Source organism: Pelophylax lessonae (assembly GCF_965119305.1).
Source record: "Pelophylax lessonae genome assembly, chromosome: 13".
Taxonomy (NCBI): Eukaryota; Metazoa; Chordata; class Amphibia; order Anura; family Ranidae; genus Pelophylax; species Pelophylax lessonae.
The window spans coordinates 23896092-23912459 of NC_138780.1; the positions used below are offsets into that span (position 1 = coordinate 23896092).

Here is a 16368-nt window from a genome sequence, read left to right on the forward strand (position 1 = left end):
GAGCCAAGCCGTTACTTGCAGTGGAAAAGTGCCATTACATGCCATGTGGAATCGACCCTTAACTTATGGAGGCATCATTAAATGGGGGGGGTTCAATCAGCCACTGCTCAAGGAACATTCGGCAATCTCTGGAGGAAACCTAGCGTTCTACAGAACCTTTGTTGAGAATTGCTGTTCTAGAATGTAATAACAATTGTCTGGTATTAGGTTCTCTGTAACAGTCTAAAGCCCCGTACATACGAGTAGAAATTCGGGCCAGGAAATTTCATCCAACGACCGATCTGACGATTTTCGGCTTGTTAGTATGGTGCTTCCGACAACCGACTCCGACTTTTCGGCCGAAAAAAATCCTGGTGTGCAGGATATATAATTTTTGTCGGCCGTCAAAACACGTCCGATTTTCGTCTCATTAGTACAGATTTCGATGGGGAAAAATCTTATGAGCAAGACTAGGCATGTTTAGAGATGAAAGAACACATAGAAAGCAATCCAACACATGAAGTAGAATTCTGTCGTGCGGGAAAATTCGTGTGCAGTCTAGAGCACATTCCAACCAACAGACACGCACTCTGGACAAAAGACGAACGACCAGTCGGCGGAAATTAGTTGCGTGTGTACGAGGCTTAACCTGATAGTACTACCAAGGTTAAGATGAAAAAAAAAACTAAAATGGGTCTTAAAGTGACACTTTTAAAACACATGAAAACCTTCGTTGAACGAACTGTCTACCTCCCCAGCTCCCTTCATAGCAAAATGTTTACTATTAAATCACAAGTGCACTTTAAATATCATGCTACCAGTTTGGTTCTAATTATATGCCTAACTCACATTGGATAGTAATGCCAATATTATATTCCTTTTGTTTTGTTTTTTTCTTTTTAAGTCCTAATCGCTATTGGAATGAGTTAAATAATCTCCACCTAAGAAGAGCTGTATTGGTTTCTCATATCGAGAGCAGCAGCCCGTGCACTGGCCTTGAGCACTAAATTAACAGCCTGACAAAAACTGCGATTTTCTTCAAGATGGATGAGCGCAGAAGTGAACGAGCATTGAAAAACCAGCTCATTTAGCTAATGAAATTAGAGAAAGTAATGGCTTGTCAAGTGAGTGCTGAAGTGGCAGGTTTCACTCTCAAAATTCTTTGCTGATCCTCCCCGGAGAAGGCAGTGATTTAATAGTAACTTTCAAAGTCCTCCTGCCTGACAAGAACCATTTAAAAAGGTATATACAGGATCCCCAGCGTTCTAGAGATTAGAAGGCCAAATGTCAGTCATTAACCTCCCACCAAGATCTCTCCTCTACTGGTCTTCCCACATAGAATTTGGGATGTCTTTATAGGGATCCATGATAAGGCGAGCACAGCGTACGATCATCATGGCGAGGAACACGCAAAGGAGCAGGAACAATGCAATAGCAAATCCTTTATCCACATCCACAAGGGGCAGTAAGGTGGGGTCATCCATTTTGAGGTTCTTTGTCTTTTCGTCATCTGTGTCAATGGGCAAAGACCTAAAAAGGGACAGAAGATCGTGACATTGAAAAGAAAATACAAACATCCAGAGCAGCATTTCTCAACATTTTTAACACAGAGGAACCCTTGAAATAACTTTCTGGTCTCAAGGAACCTGCTAAAAATTACTAGATCTACAACTCATGATACCTTAGTAGGATGGTCAGTGGGAAGAATGCTCCTTACATTTGTGAGTATTGAGAAGAATTACCCCCTTACGGATAGCTAAAAAGATCAATGGTGTCAGTGGAAACTTACCTGAGAGGTAGAAATTGCTCAAGGAAACCCTAGAAACCTCTGGAGGAACCCTAGTGGAGAAACTGTGATATACAGCAATCTTCCTAATGGCATTCCAGCAGGTGCATATAATGCCTTGCCTCTACCTGTTAGAGCTTTAACCACTTGCCGACCGCCGCAAGTATATATACTGTGGCGGTCAGCCCCATGCAGGCAAAGTGACGTACCGGTACGTCACTCGCCTGAGAGCCAATAGGGGGCGAGCGCGCGCCACCGGAGGCGCGCCCCTGCTCGTTCACGGACCCCCCCCCCACGCGTGTGAGTGGCGGACCCGATGTCCGCCGCTCACTCGCAATCGTCGGTTACAGAGGGAGAAAGGCAGGCGGCTAATGTAAACAAAGCCGCCTGTCATTTTCCCTTGTGTAACAGCACAGATCATACGGTCCTGCTATGTAGGATCGTAGATCTCTGCTGTTACATCACAAGCCACATCCCTGCACAGTAAGAAACACGCCCCTAGGGACACACTTAACCCCTCCTTCTCTAATAAAGTTAACCCCTTCCCTGCCAGTGTCATTTTTACAGTAACAGTGCATATGTATAGCATTTATTACTGTAGTAATGTCACTGGTACCCCCAAAAGTGTCAAAAATGTCAGTCAGGGGTCCGATCTGTCCGCCGCAATGTCGCAGTCCCGCAAAAAAAAAATTGCAGATCGCCGCCATTACTCGTTAAAAAAACAATAAAAATGACAAAAATCTTTCCCTTAGTTAGTAAACGCAATAACTTTTGCAAACCAATCAAAATACGCTTATTGCAATTTTTTTTACCAAACATATGTAGCAGAAAACAAATTGGCCTAAAATGTTAAAAAATTTTGATTTTTACATTTTTTTTTTTTTTGTCAATTTCATATAAAAAAATTTGAAAAAATATTGTTATTTTTGCGAAATTATCGCTCTTTTCTTGTTTATAGCGCATGATCGAAAAATCGCACAGGTGATCAAATACCACCAAAAGAAAGCTCTGTTTGTGGGAAAAAAGGACGCCAATTTCATTTGGGTACAGCGTCGCACGACCGTGCAATTGTCCGTTAAAGTCACGCAGTGCCGAATCGCAAAATACCCCCTGGTCAGGAAGGGGGTAAAATCTTCCGGGGCTTAAGTGGTTAAAAAAATGTTTTTACGTGATCCTGGTATCCTTCCTTTCAGTAACAAGTTAGGGTTATTGAGACAAGCAAAGCATGAACCGTCAAACCTTAATTAGTAAACTTTGCAAGTATTTCACAACTTTAGAGTAATGCTACCTGCATTGGTCGTAATTACTAATATGCCAGACATTTTAAACTGGTATTTCTTTTAGCATTCTTTATTTATACAATTGTTTTAGTACATTAACAAATAACAAAAAGGAAAGCAATGCAAATGGGAAAAAGAGAAAAAAAAAAAACAGAAATGAAAAGATTGGACAAAATTATTCAATCCCTGAGTAACCAGCATTGTCCTTCAAGGTGCAAACTATCATATCTGGAGGATCACATATTTTCAAAGAAACTAGGAAAGCCTTGTAAAAATACAAAGCAGGCCAAGGGTAAGTAGAACTTTAGTGCCCAAAAGGTGACATGAAAGGAGTGGTGTGGGCAGAAGGGTCCATGGTTTCACCACGGGGGTGGTCGGGATTGCTTAGCTCAGATATCCCATGAAATGGTCACAGGGGATATCCAACCTTGCCCATATATAGTATTGGGAGGGAAGTACTAAAGGAAGAGAAAAAAAAGGAGGGAAAGGGGGTGCAACTGGCGGGAGCCCACACTGGCAGCGCCCAGCAAAAAGACGCTGTTGTCATTCAATCTCCTGGACGGTATTAAGAGAAAGGTAAGCAGACTCTAGCAAATTACCCTCAGCAATACCATGACGTCCACCAATTAAGTCACCAGTAGGTGTTTTAATTAATTAGCACAGGTAAACTCAATCCAGAACCCTGTAATGCATTTTTATACATGCATGAACTGGTGTTCCTACTTTCTGTACGTAGGGATTCCAATTAATTTACTCAGCCCGAATACATGTCAGGGTAGGACAGCTGAAAAACTGGTGGTAGAGGGGACAGGAATTTTCGCAGGTTATCAAAATGTGGACAAAGTCATTACTTAAGCCCAATTGCCCTGTATTCAGCAGCTCAACCCAAAGAAGGGAATCCCCCAGGAGAGCACATTCATCCAAGTTGAAAATTCCAAGTGTAATAGGTCAAAGGGAGCACCAAGTGAAAATTCCTTGAAAAGTCCAACGTCTTTATTGTTCAACTGGTTACAACAAGCAGAGCAAAGGACAGCCAATGCATTTCGGGGGGCCACACAACTCCCTCCCCTTAATCAGTGCTATGGGCTTTCCTTCAGCCCTGATGAAGGAGGATTTTGTGGCCCCCCGAAATGTATTAGATGCCCTATGCCCTCTCATTATAAAGAGCCACTAGACAGCTAATGACACGGGAGTTTCTCTTTTAGAAAACATACCATGAAATTTCATTCAGCTTGTGTGAAAACTTCTGACATTCATGCAACCAATGTTTTAGAAAATAGACCCCTAAAACTTGCCATGTCTGTTACTAAATATCTTGGACTGTCTACTTTCCGAAAAGGGATCATTGGGGGGATATCTGTAAGGGATCAATGGGGGGATATCTGTGATATCTGTACTGTCCTGGCATTTATGGGCCTCAAGAAATGAGATAGGCCATCAGTACATCATGATTTTCAGGTATACACTATATACTATAGTTTGTAGACTCTATAATTTTCCTACAGATTATAATATACACTGATTTGCGTTAATTGGAACCGCTCCAGTAGACGTCCAATGACGAAACGTTCGTAGGGCGGTACTCTACATCAACACGTCACTTCCGGTCTGCAGTCTGCCAGTCCCTTGGAACGCAGAAGGTGCTGCAGCATACTACTGATTTAATCAGACTGAATACTACACCATTGGGATCTTTTTTCTGTGTTTGAGCATCTAGATGGGACTTGCCAATCCGCGAGGATTCCAGGACCCCCGGCTCAAAAATCACAGTCCGGACCCCATCCACCCCTGTGTGGAACTACATCCACCCTTTTATCATTTACTGCTATCTTAAGGTGGAAATTAAAGGGTGAGTGCTACATCTAGTGGACACTATAGAAACAGGCAGGGCAGCCATTGTAAGTTTTGGGGCCCCTTACACAACTTTAGACCTGGGCCCCTCCGGGCCTGACCACCAACATTACGCAGAGCCCGCCCTCTGGCCGTCCCCCCAAATCCGCTCACTGGCCATTCCACCAAGTCCTTCAGTGCACCCACTTCTGTTTTAACACTCTTACAACTCAATATATGAAAATTAATCCAATCCATCAAAGAGACATCCAAATATATTCAGCAAAGAGACATACTAATCCAACAAAGAGACATCCCAATCCGGTAAAGAGACTGCCTCATATATTCAGCAAAGACACATCCCAATCCAGTAAAGAGACAGCCTCATATATTCAGCAAAGATATATCCCAATCCAGCAAAGCGACAGCCTTATATATTCAGCAAAGAGACAGCGCAATCCAGCAAAGAGCCATCCCTTCAGCTGCATTGGCTTATTCTGCAGCCGCTCTGCTTTAGCAATTGCTAGTTACTACAGCAGCAACAACTCAGTTTCGTTGGTTGGGGCCTGGGTGACGGGGCCCCTCGGAATGCCCGGGCCCCCTACATGTGTATGGGCTGTCCCCCCCTGATGGCTGCCCTGGAAACAGGCACCTATGTTCCTCCACACTCACCCCTACTATATTGCACCTTATCACGGACATTATTCCAACACAATTATTTCTGTATATAGGGGGCTTTTTTCTCTCTCCCCCTTTTCATCACCACACCATTTAGTGGCATTTTTCTTTCATTTTATTACCACTCAAGATTCCGGTGCACATTTTTTATTCTGTTACATTCCTTTACACTTAAAATATATTTTGCACTTTATGTTATCAGCTATATTTATTTTTTCGCAGCACTTTATAGTATTGCTTGGGCGTATAACACACTTAGCCCAGTTGTTTGTCTCTGCGATTTTGTCTCTATGTTTTTGCACTTTGCACTTTATTCTACACCATTTTATTATATATTGTCTCACTGTCCTTATGGTTTAAATAAGATCACTTTGTAGCATCTTGGCACATCTATAATATCAGGTAGCGCCGATTCCAACCTCTCCATTTTTCCCCAAACATTTATTTATAATGGCATTCAATGCAAATAAAGTCCATGGTTCTGAAAATCCTCCTGACCAACAGCTGTCCTACAATGACTGAATGTCCCTCACACAGATGAATACCCGGATCTATTCTGGATGGGACAATATTTGGCTTGTAAACATTGGCCATATATTTGATTGATGTCCTGCCACAGTACATTGCTGAGGTCCAGGCTATATGTACACTTCACTTTCATCAGATAGAGTTTCATTGTACGTAGAGGTATCTCAATAATGCGGTGTTGACCTCTCTCAGTCTGTCATTGTTTAGAGGTATTTTCAGCATGGTCCCATCAGGACTCCAGCTCATACCTCCTAAATATCTGGGATGACAAAGAGGGGCGCCTTTCAACACAAACGTTATAGGCAAAAGATGCAGGCCTGCCTCATCCCAGTTATACGGAACGGAGGAGTTAACCACTTAAGCCCCGGAAGATTTTACCCCCTTCCTGACCAGGGCCTATTTTGCGATTCGGCACTGCGTGACTTTAACGGACAATTGCGCGGTCGTTCGACGCTGTACCTAAACGAATTTGACGTCCTTTTTTTCCCACAAACAGAGCTTTCTTTTGGTGGTATTTGATCACCTGTGCGATTTTTTGATCATGTGCTATAAACAAAAAAAGAGCGTCAATTTTGCAAAAATAACAATATTTTTCACATTTTTTAATATGAAATTCTCCCCAAAAAAATGTAAAAATCAAAATTTTTTAACATTTTTGGCCAATTTGTTTTATACTACAAATGTTTGGCAAAAAGCGTATTTTGATCGGTTTGCGCAAAAGTTATCGCGTTTACTAACAAAGGGAAAGATTTTTGTCATTTTTGTTGTTTTTTTTTTAACACGTAATGGCGGCACTTTTGCGGTACTGCGACATTGCGGCGGACAGATCGGACCCTTGACTGACATTTTTGACACTTTTGGGGTTACCAGTGACATTTCTACAGTAATCAGTGCTATACATATGCACTGTTACTGTAAAATTACACTGGCAGTGAAGGGGTTAACTTTTTTTTTGAGAGGGAGGGGTTATGTGTGTCCCTAGGGGCGTGATTCTAACTGTGATTGGCTGTGGCTTGAGGTGTAGGAACAGTGATCAACGGTCCTACATAGTAGAACCGTATGATCACTGTTTCTACACAGGGGAGAATGACAGGTGGCTTGTTTATATTAGCCGCCTGCCTTTCTCCCTCTCCCCCGACGATCGCGAGTGACCGGCGGACATGGGGTCCGCCGGTCACACGCGTGGGGGGTCCATGACCATGCGGGAGCGAGCCTCCGGCGGCGCACGCTCGCTCCCTGGACCCTCACAGGCTAGCGACGTATCCCTACATCACTCTGCCTGTGAGGGGCTGACCGCCGACGTAAATAGTCGTGCGGCGGTCGGCAAGTGGTTAAAAAAAGGCAAAAATGATTTGAAAAAAAAAAATGATTGTCTAACTAAACAAGTACTTTTTTCAATTGCTACTTTTCCTTCTAGATGAATTTCTGGTATGGATATTTTACATACACTCAGGGCTTTTTTTCAGCAGGAACGTGGGGGAACGCAGTTCCGGCACCTCCAACACTGGCTGTATGTATGTAATGGTAAGGGGTGCTGGGGTGTGCTGCAGGATCTATTGATGCTGGCTGCTGGGGGATCTATTCTAGTGGGAGGGGATCCGAGGTTGGTAGGGGTGGAGAAAGGGGAAACTCAGAAAGGAGGAATTCCTGCACCAATACTCTGAGAAATAAATCCCTCCGTAGCACACCCCCGAACTTTGCACCTAGCGCACCCCTGAAATCTGTACTCTATGTGTAACACCCCCCCCCCCCCCCAAAACTCTGCACTCTGTATGTAATGTACTCCTGGTATTTATTACCTCTCTAAGACTCTTCCATTGTTAGTAAAATTTGGCCACATCCACTATTTGATGCAGTTTGGGGGTGTATGGGGAGGGAGAGGGTGGTTTTGGGGAGGGCGTTGTTTGGTTCCCGCATCTATTTTCTGAGAAAAAAAGCCCTGCATACATTATATTACCAAAAGTATTGGGACACCAGCCTTTACACGCACATGAAATTTAATTGAATCCCAGTCTTATTCGGTAGATTTCAATATTGAGTTGGCCCGCCCTTTGCAGCTATAACAGCTTCAACTCTTCTGGGAAGGCCGTCCACAAGGTTTAGGAGTGTGTCTATGGGAATGTTTGACCATTCTTCCAGGAGCTCATTTGTGAGGTCAGGCACTGATGTGGACCAGAAGGCCTGGCTCACAGTCTTCACTCTAATTTAGGGTTTTCCAAACTACGACCCTCCAGTTGTTCAGGAACTACAATTCCCATCATGCTTAGTCATGTATGTGAATGTCAGAGTTTTACAATGCCTCATGGGATGTGTAGTTCTGCAACAGCTGCAGGGTCATAGTTTGGGATTCCCTGCGCTAATTCATCCGAAAGGTGTTCTATCGGGTTGAGGTCAGGACTCTGTGCAGGCCAGTCAAGTTCTTCCACCCCAAACTCACTCATCCATGTCTTTATGGACCTTGCTTTGTGCACTGGTGCGCAGTCATGTTGGAATAGGAAGGGGCCATCCCCAAACTGTTCCCACAAAGTTGGGAGCATTAAATTGTCCAAAATATCCTGGTATGCTGACGCCTTAAGAGTTCCCTTCACTGGAACTAAGGGGCCAAGCCCAACCCCTGAAAACAAATGAAGGGATCTCTTAAGGCATCAGCATACCAAGACATTTTGGACAATTTCATACTCCCAACTTTGTGGGAACAGTTTGGGGACGTCCCCTTCCTGTTCCAACATGACTGCGTACCAGTGCACAAAACAAGGTCCATAAAGACATGGATAAGTGAGTTTGGGGTGGAGGAACTTGACTGGCCTGAGTCCTGACCTCAACCCGATAGAACACCTTTGGGATGAATTAAAGCGGAGATGTTTTCAAATGTGCTTCTGAAAGAATGGTCAAACATTCCCATGGACACACTCCTATACCATAAACAAACCAAAAAAGATAACTAGCAGATGCGCTGGTCTAAAGGTCCAATTGTTGGCTGAATAAAGTGCACCAAATGGCTGACAGTTCGTTAACACTATGGTTGCTACAGCTCTCCAGGATTCCACCGGGTGGCCAGAACCCATCTATATCATCACAAACACCGGAGAGAGCGCAAAGCCGCCCTAGCGTAACTCGGCTTATTCAATGAAACTGAAAAACCGGATGAAGGAGCCCGCGACTCTGAAACGTGTCATCATGGCAACCTAGTGACATGTTCCTCTTCCCCTTCTTCCCCCTCTTCCCCTTCCTGCTTCCCCTTCCTGCTTGTCTGAGTGAGTTTTATCTGTGCACGGTGCATAAACCGGGCACATGCGCAGTAGGTCCCTGCAGACTCTGTTCAGCTTTGGCAGCTCCATTAGGGACATTGGGCTGTCTAATAGGAGCTTCAGGGAATCCTTGTGATCAAGGAGAGGCCTTGGAACACCTTCGTTGTGCCTGACTATCCATCATTGTAAGTGCATTGGATGTGGTGTTTTTTTTTTATTTTTTATTTCATCTAATAAATTGAGTTACACCAGGGTGGATGTGTACTCTTCCCGTGCGTTTGTGTTGATATGTCAATACCATACCTGGTCGATGCCCCTGGAAACTGGAAATCACTGAAGTAGACCCCGCTACTCCGGTCATCTCTACTTGCTTCTGGGTCCCACACCAAGCAGCTGCCCTGCAGCCTTATGAACAAAAGAGGCCAGCCACTTGACATGGGTGCCAATCAGATTGGATGAGGTGGAAAGAGTATTATCATCGTCTCACCTTTCTACTTCGTCGAATCAGAGGACCTTTTACTTTTACTTTCATTCAGAGAATGCAAAGCTGAGCCGCCAAACTCCTGTGTTTAGAATGCAGCAGAGCAGCCGCTCAGTGCGGGACCGGAAGCTAGCGGAGATCACTGGAGTAGTGGTGTCTACCCCAGTGATTTCCATCTTCCAGGAGCATCGGCAATGCACGGTATATACGGTATGGTTACAAGCATACATAGTATGGTAGTTACATTGATTCAAGCTGATCCCCAGAGCCTAGTGAATTACTAGTAAAAAATAAATAAAAATTACCGTATTTTCCGGTGTATAAGACGACCCCCCTAATTTTCAAGTTAAAATGTAGGTTTTGGGCTATACTCTACGTATAAGACTACCCCCCTTCCGAAGCAAGGCAACACCATTGAAAAACATCAGATTTCTCATAGATCTCCAAGGTACCCTAGTACTGTAATACATGTAATCTCTCATAATATCTCCAAGGTACCCTAAGTATAAGTATTACCACTAGATGTAAACTCAAGATGCTGGCTGTGCGGGAATCCTGTACCGGTATACCGTATGTACCGTAGATTCGGCTACATACAGTATACCGCGCTGAGCCAATCACAGTGAGCGATGTATTCTGTTATTGAATGCAAAGCCTGCTCGGATTGGCAGAGTCAGAGAGGCGGGCTGATTTTACTCCGCCAATCCGAGCAGGCTTTGCATTCAATAATAGAATACATCACTCTCCCTGATTGGCTTAGCGTGGTATACTATATGTAGCCGAAGCTACGGTACATCCGGTATACCGGTACAGGATTCCCACACAGCCAGCGTCTTGAGAGATTACATGTACCGGTAATACTTATACTTAGGTTACCTTGGAGATATTATACTCGGCGTATAAGATGACCTCCCATTTTTGGGGGATTTTTTTGAGGTTCAAAAGTAGTCTTATACGCCAGAAAATACAGTACTTAAATCTTTCCCTTAGTTTGTAGACGCGATAACTTTTGCGCAAACCAACCAAAATACGCGTGTTGCGATTTTTTTTATCAAAAATATGTAGCAGAATACAAATTGGCCTAGAAATATTATTATTATTTTTTTTTTTCAGAACTGTCGCTTTTTTGTTTATAGCGCAAAAAATAAAAATCGCACAGGTGATGAAATACCACCAAGAGAAATCTCTATTTGTAGGGAAAAAAAGGGACATCATTTTATTAGGGTACAGTGTCATACGAACACGCAATTGTCATTTAAAATAACGCAGTACTGAATCGCAAAAAAGTGCCTGTTCATTAACCTCTTGCCGACCGCCCACCGTGGTATTACTGCGGCAGGGCGGCTCGGCTGCGCAAAATCACATAGTTCTACGTGATTTTGTGCACAAGGTCTCGGCGGTGCGCACGCGCCGCCAAAGCCGCACTCCGGCTGTGTTTAGACACAGCGGGAGGCAGGCCGCAGGAGGAGCTGCGGCGATTGCCACCGGCCTCCTGCAATCATCAGATAAACTGACAGAAGACCCACCTGCTTATGTAAACAATGCAGGCAAGTCTTCTGTCAAACAGGCAGAGAGAGATCAGGAGTTTCAGCTAAGCTGAAACCCCCATTTTCTCTGTGCCTGACACAGAACCCCCCCCCAACAGTGAGCAAGCACATTTAGGCACACGTTAACCCCTTTGATCACCCCCCAGTGTTAACCTCTTCCCTGCCAGTGTCATTTATACAGTAACAGTGTATAATATTTAGCACTGATTACTGTAGTAATGTCACTGGTCCCCAAAAAGTGACAAAATGTCAGTTAGGAGCCCGATCTGTCCGCCACAATGTCGCAGTCCTGCTAAAATGCGCAGATCGCCGCCATTCCTAATAAAAACAAAAAAATAAATAAAAATTCCAAAAATCTATCCCGTAGATTGTGAACGCGATAACTATTGCGCAAACCAATTAAAATACGCTTTTTGGGATTTTTTTTTACCAAAAATATGTAGCAAAATACAAATTGGCCTAAACTGATAAAAAATATAATTTTCAAAAATTTTTTATTGGGAATGTTTTATAGCAGAAAGTAAAAAATATGGCATTTTTTTCTGAATTGTCGCTCTTTTTTTGTTTATAGCGCAAGATCTAAAAATGGCAGAGGTGATCAAATACCGCTAAAAGAAAGCTCTATTTGTGGGGGAAAAAAGGACATAGTTTTATTAGGGTACAGCATCGGCTTTTAACTTCTCCACAACAGTATCTCGGACCTGCCTGGTGTGTTCCTTGTTCTTCATGATGCTCTCTGCGCTTTAAATGGACCTCTGAGACTATCACAGTGCAGGTGCATTTATACAGAGACTTGATTACACACAGGTGGATTCTATTTATCATCATTAGTCATTTAGGTCAACATTGGATCATTCAGAGATCCTCACTGAACTTCTGGAGAGAGTTTGCTGCACTGAAAGTAAAGGGGCTGAATAATTTTGCACGCCCAATTTTTCAGTTTTTTATTTGTTAAAAAAGTTTGAAATATCCAATAAATTTCGTTCCACTTCATGATGATTGTGTCCCACTTGTTGTTGATTCTTCACAAAAAAATTACAGTTTTATATCTTGTGTCTATGTTTGAAGCCTGAAATGTGGCAAAAGGTCGAAAAGTTCAAGGGGGCTATACTAATACTAATACTTTCGCAAGGCACTATAAGCTGTTTGTTTTACCATTGCTGCACTTCTTAGATGGTGCTTCCCTCTCTTTCTATACTGGGATCACACAGAAGCGGTGGGGGAAACTGCCTGCAATTCGGAGAGGAATCACACCACATTCCTTTATAAATCACATGCTCTTTGCAGTGTAATTTGAGCCCATTCATTTTCTATGGGCTCGAATTGCACCACAAAGCTATCGGTTTCGGGTATTGGGGACATTTGCACAAGTACGAGTACTCGTGCAAGTAATCGAAATGGGCGAAACCCTAATTTTAGGTATAAAATCCATCTGACTTGATATTTTTTTCTTTGACTTCAGCTGGGATTTATAACTGAACTCCAGATATGATCATAAAGTGATTGTAAAGGCATTTTTTTCTTTTTTTTAAAATTACAAACATGCTAGGCTTACCTGCTCTGTGCAATGGTTTTACACAGAGCAGGCTCAATCCTCTTCTTCTTGGGTCCCCCACCAGCGCTCTTCTCCCCCACCAAGTGCCCCCATGGCAAGCCACTTGCTATGGGGGCACTCGTACATGCTCGCTCCCAAGCCCTGCTTTGTGTGTCTGTAGTGGTGTGCCCCTTTATCCAGATGCAGGTGCAAGTCCCTTTAACTCGATTCCCCACAATCCTCTGGGCTCCCAGCATCCCCTGAGTTCCAGGACACGCCCAGGGAGTATAAATGCCAGCTCCGCCCAACATCCTGTGCTCAGAGAGATCATGCCTGATGGGACAGCAGTGACTGGGCAAGTGAGCTGTCCCCAGGTGCTGGGTTGATACCTGCCAAGTCTGGTGTGCGGGCCACCAGCAGTGAGCACAAGAGCACGCAGCATCTATCCAAGCCCCAGTCACTGCAGAGGACTCTGTTACAGTCCATGTGGAGAAGCTGTCCAAGCAGTGGGTTGGTCCTATCTATGGCCCCCAGAACCTCCTGACCAAAGTCAGCATCAGCAGCGCCTGTGTGAAGTCTGTGCCAGCAGGAAACCCCCTCTAGCTCACAGTCTACTGAATCAACGATCAATCTCTTGGAACACGTGAGAATCTTCAGTTCTTTATCCTATCAGTAAACTGAACTCAGAACAGTCTGCTGCTATCTAGTGGCCATTACTAGAACTATATTAAAAAAGAATAGCGCACACATGCAAAAGAAATGACTATCAAATATGGAGACAATCCATAAATAAAAATGGGGATTTAGTCCAACCATATGGCCATATCGTGCTCAAGCCCACCGCTGCGTCAAAGTACCCCATTATCAGTGGGTCCTACACTATCCATAAAATTACTAGAACTGCAATAGAATTGTTTTCACATGTTTTATGAATGTTTCTCCCTTCCTCATATTGCTATTTTGTACTGCAAACCCCTGTTCACATGATCTCTTGTGTAATCTACGTTCCACATTGTTAAGTAAAGTAGAAATTGAACATCACCACTGGTCTGATCATTTGGCTGATACCGTTACATAACATGTCCATAAGACACATAGAGCGGAGCTCGACACCCACCTCCCCCTCCTCTTCACTGGCTATCAGAGACAGCAGCAGGAGCCAATGGCTCCCTCTGCTGCATCTGAACCAATAAGGAGAGTCTTGGCTCTTGTGCACAATGCTGGATCAAGATCGGTCTCAGGTAAGTATTGAGGGGGACTGCAGGGGGAGCTGGAAGGATGGCAAAGCCACAATCTCTACTTTGTATTTATCAAAAAAAAAAATGCAAGATGTTCTGTGAATGGTGGTGGTACCAAGCGAGTGTCCCCCTTGGTCAGTATGCAGTGGGGTACCCAATCGGCACAAGAAACGGAGTGCCGAAGCATTGACTACTACAGTGAATATGAGCTTCCCCATTAATTATTAAGCGGAGTTCCAGCCTCGGGGGTCAATATGAGCTAAAAATACTCCCGGGACAGTCAGGGCTAGTACATTCCATAATGGATAGCCTCTGAACTGTCCCGGGTCGCACTTACCTGTAAGAAGAAATACTTACCTTGAAAATTTCTTCTCCAGCGCTACCATCTCAGGTGTGGGCAGCTGAAGCCACAGCGTCCCTCTTCGTGTCCTCTTCCGTGATGTCGGAGTCCCACAATGCACTGCACCGGCCCCGCTCGTCACTTCCGGTGCAGGAACGGCATCCCTGCACAGCTTCTGGGCATGCCCAGAAGCTGTTTAGCAGTGAATGCCGTGCCTGCCACGGAAGTGACGAGCGGGGCCGGTGCAGGCACATTGATTCCTGGGAGCGATGACATTCAGCTCCCAGGAATCATCGCAAACCGGAAGTGACGGCGCGGGCTGTGGCAGCAGAGGGAGAAAGTGAAAGGAAGGTGAGTATATTTTCTTCTATAATAAGGTAAGTGACCAAAAAAAAAAATCGCCAGTATCCATTTCTTATTCAGGTTCCCCCTAGCAAGCGGATGGCCCAAAATCGATTTTATCGATTTTGAGGCCAGAACTCCGCTTTAACCGCTTGCCGACCACCGCACCGCCTGTCGTTCTCCCCTGTGTAGAAATAGTGATCATACGGTTCTACTATGTAGGACCGTTGATCACTGTTCCTACACCTCAAGCCACAGCCAATCACAGTTAGAATCACGCCCCTAGGGACACACATAACCCCTCCCTCTCAAAAAAAGTTAACCCCTTCACTGCCAGTGTCATTTTACAGTAACAGTGCATATGTATAGCACTGATTACTGTAGAAATGTCACTGGTACCCCCAAAAGTGTCAAACATGTCAGTCAAGGGTCCGATCTGTCCGCCGCAATCCTGCAAAAAAAATCGCAGATCGCCGCCATTACTCGTTAAAAAAAAAAACAACAAAAATGACAAAAATCTTTCCCTTTGTTAGTAAACGCGATAACTTTTGCGCAAACCAATCAAAATACGCTTTTTGCGATTTTTTTTTTACCAAACATATGTAGCATAAAACAAATTGGCCGAAAATGTTAAAAAATTTTGATTTTTGCCTTTTTTTCGGGGGAATTTCATATAAAAAAAATGTGAAAAATATTGTTATTTTTGCAAAATTGACGCTCTTTTTTTGTTTATAGCGCATGATCAAAAAATCGCACAGGTGATCAAATACCACCAAAAGAAAGCTCTGTTTGTGGGAAAAAAAGGACGTCAAATTAGTTTAGGTACAGCGTCGCACGACCGCGCAATTGTCCGTTAAAGTCACGCAGTGCCGAATCGCAAAATAGGCCCTGGTCAGGAAGGGGGTAAAATCTTCCGGGGCTTAAGTGGTTAATAGGGTATGAGGTATGCAGGGGTGGACTGACAACTCATGGGGCCCCCGGGCAATCAGAGATCATGGGGCCCCCTGTGTCCACACTCAAGCCACACAAAGTCCCACCTACAAATTGCAGCTCAGCCACATAGAGTGGGCATTTAAATATCTACCACAGCATAGCTTGCATGGAAGTTCCTGGCTTCTTTCTGTAGTGTGTAGCCTCTCATGGGGGCCCCCTAGTGACCCTGGGCCCTCGGGCAGTGCCCTAATCCCCGAATGGTCAGTCCGCCCCTGGAGGTATGCATACTTATGCTGGACCAACATAACTATGCAATTAAGATCATACTTGGAGTTCACCTTTAACTATAAACCCTTTAATGAGACCTTTTAATACTCAATACTAAAATATTTACACAGCATAATACTAATTTAATAGCAATCGTATAGAGGTCCATGTAGAGGACATTGAACTGAATATACATTAATTATTTCCAACAGTGCTTGCCAAAGGTTATTGCTGCCTGAATAAATTATAGCGCAGCCAGACCATATACCCTATGACTATAATTATGGACTAGGATCCCCAGAATAACTTATCTTTTCAATAGTAAGATATATCAGGATCTTGTGTTAGGGAAGACGA

The 16368-nt window shown here is 44.0% G+C and overlaps 1 protein-coding gene across 1 annotated transcript in view; it reads right to left on the bottom strand.

The window, feature by feature from the left end:
- Nucleotides 1-849: 849 nt before the first annotated feature.
- Nucleotides 850-16368, bottom strand: part of CTXND2 (cortexin domain containing 2) — a 50672-nt gene continuing 35153 nt past the window's right edge. Inside the window, exon 2 of the mRNA XM_082275515.1 lies at nucleotides 850-1509. Coding sequence (XP_082131641.1) covers nucleotides 1299-1509 — 211 coding nt within the window. The 3' untranslated portion in view covers nucleotides 850-1298. The remainder of the gene's footprint in view (nucleotides 1510-16368) is intronic.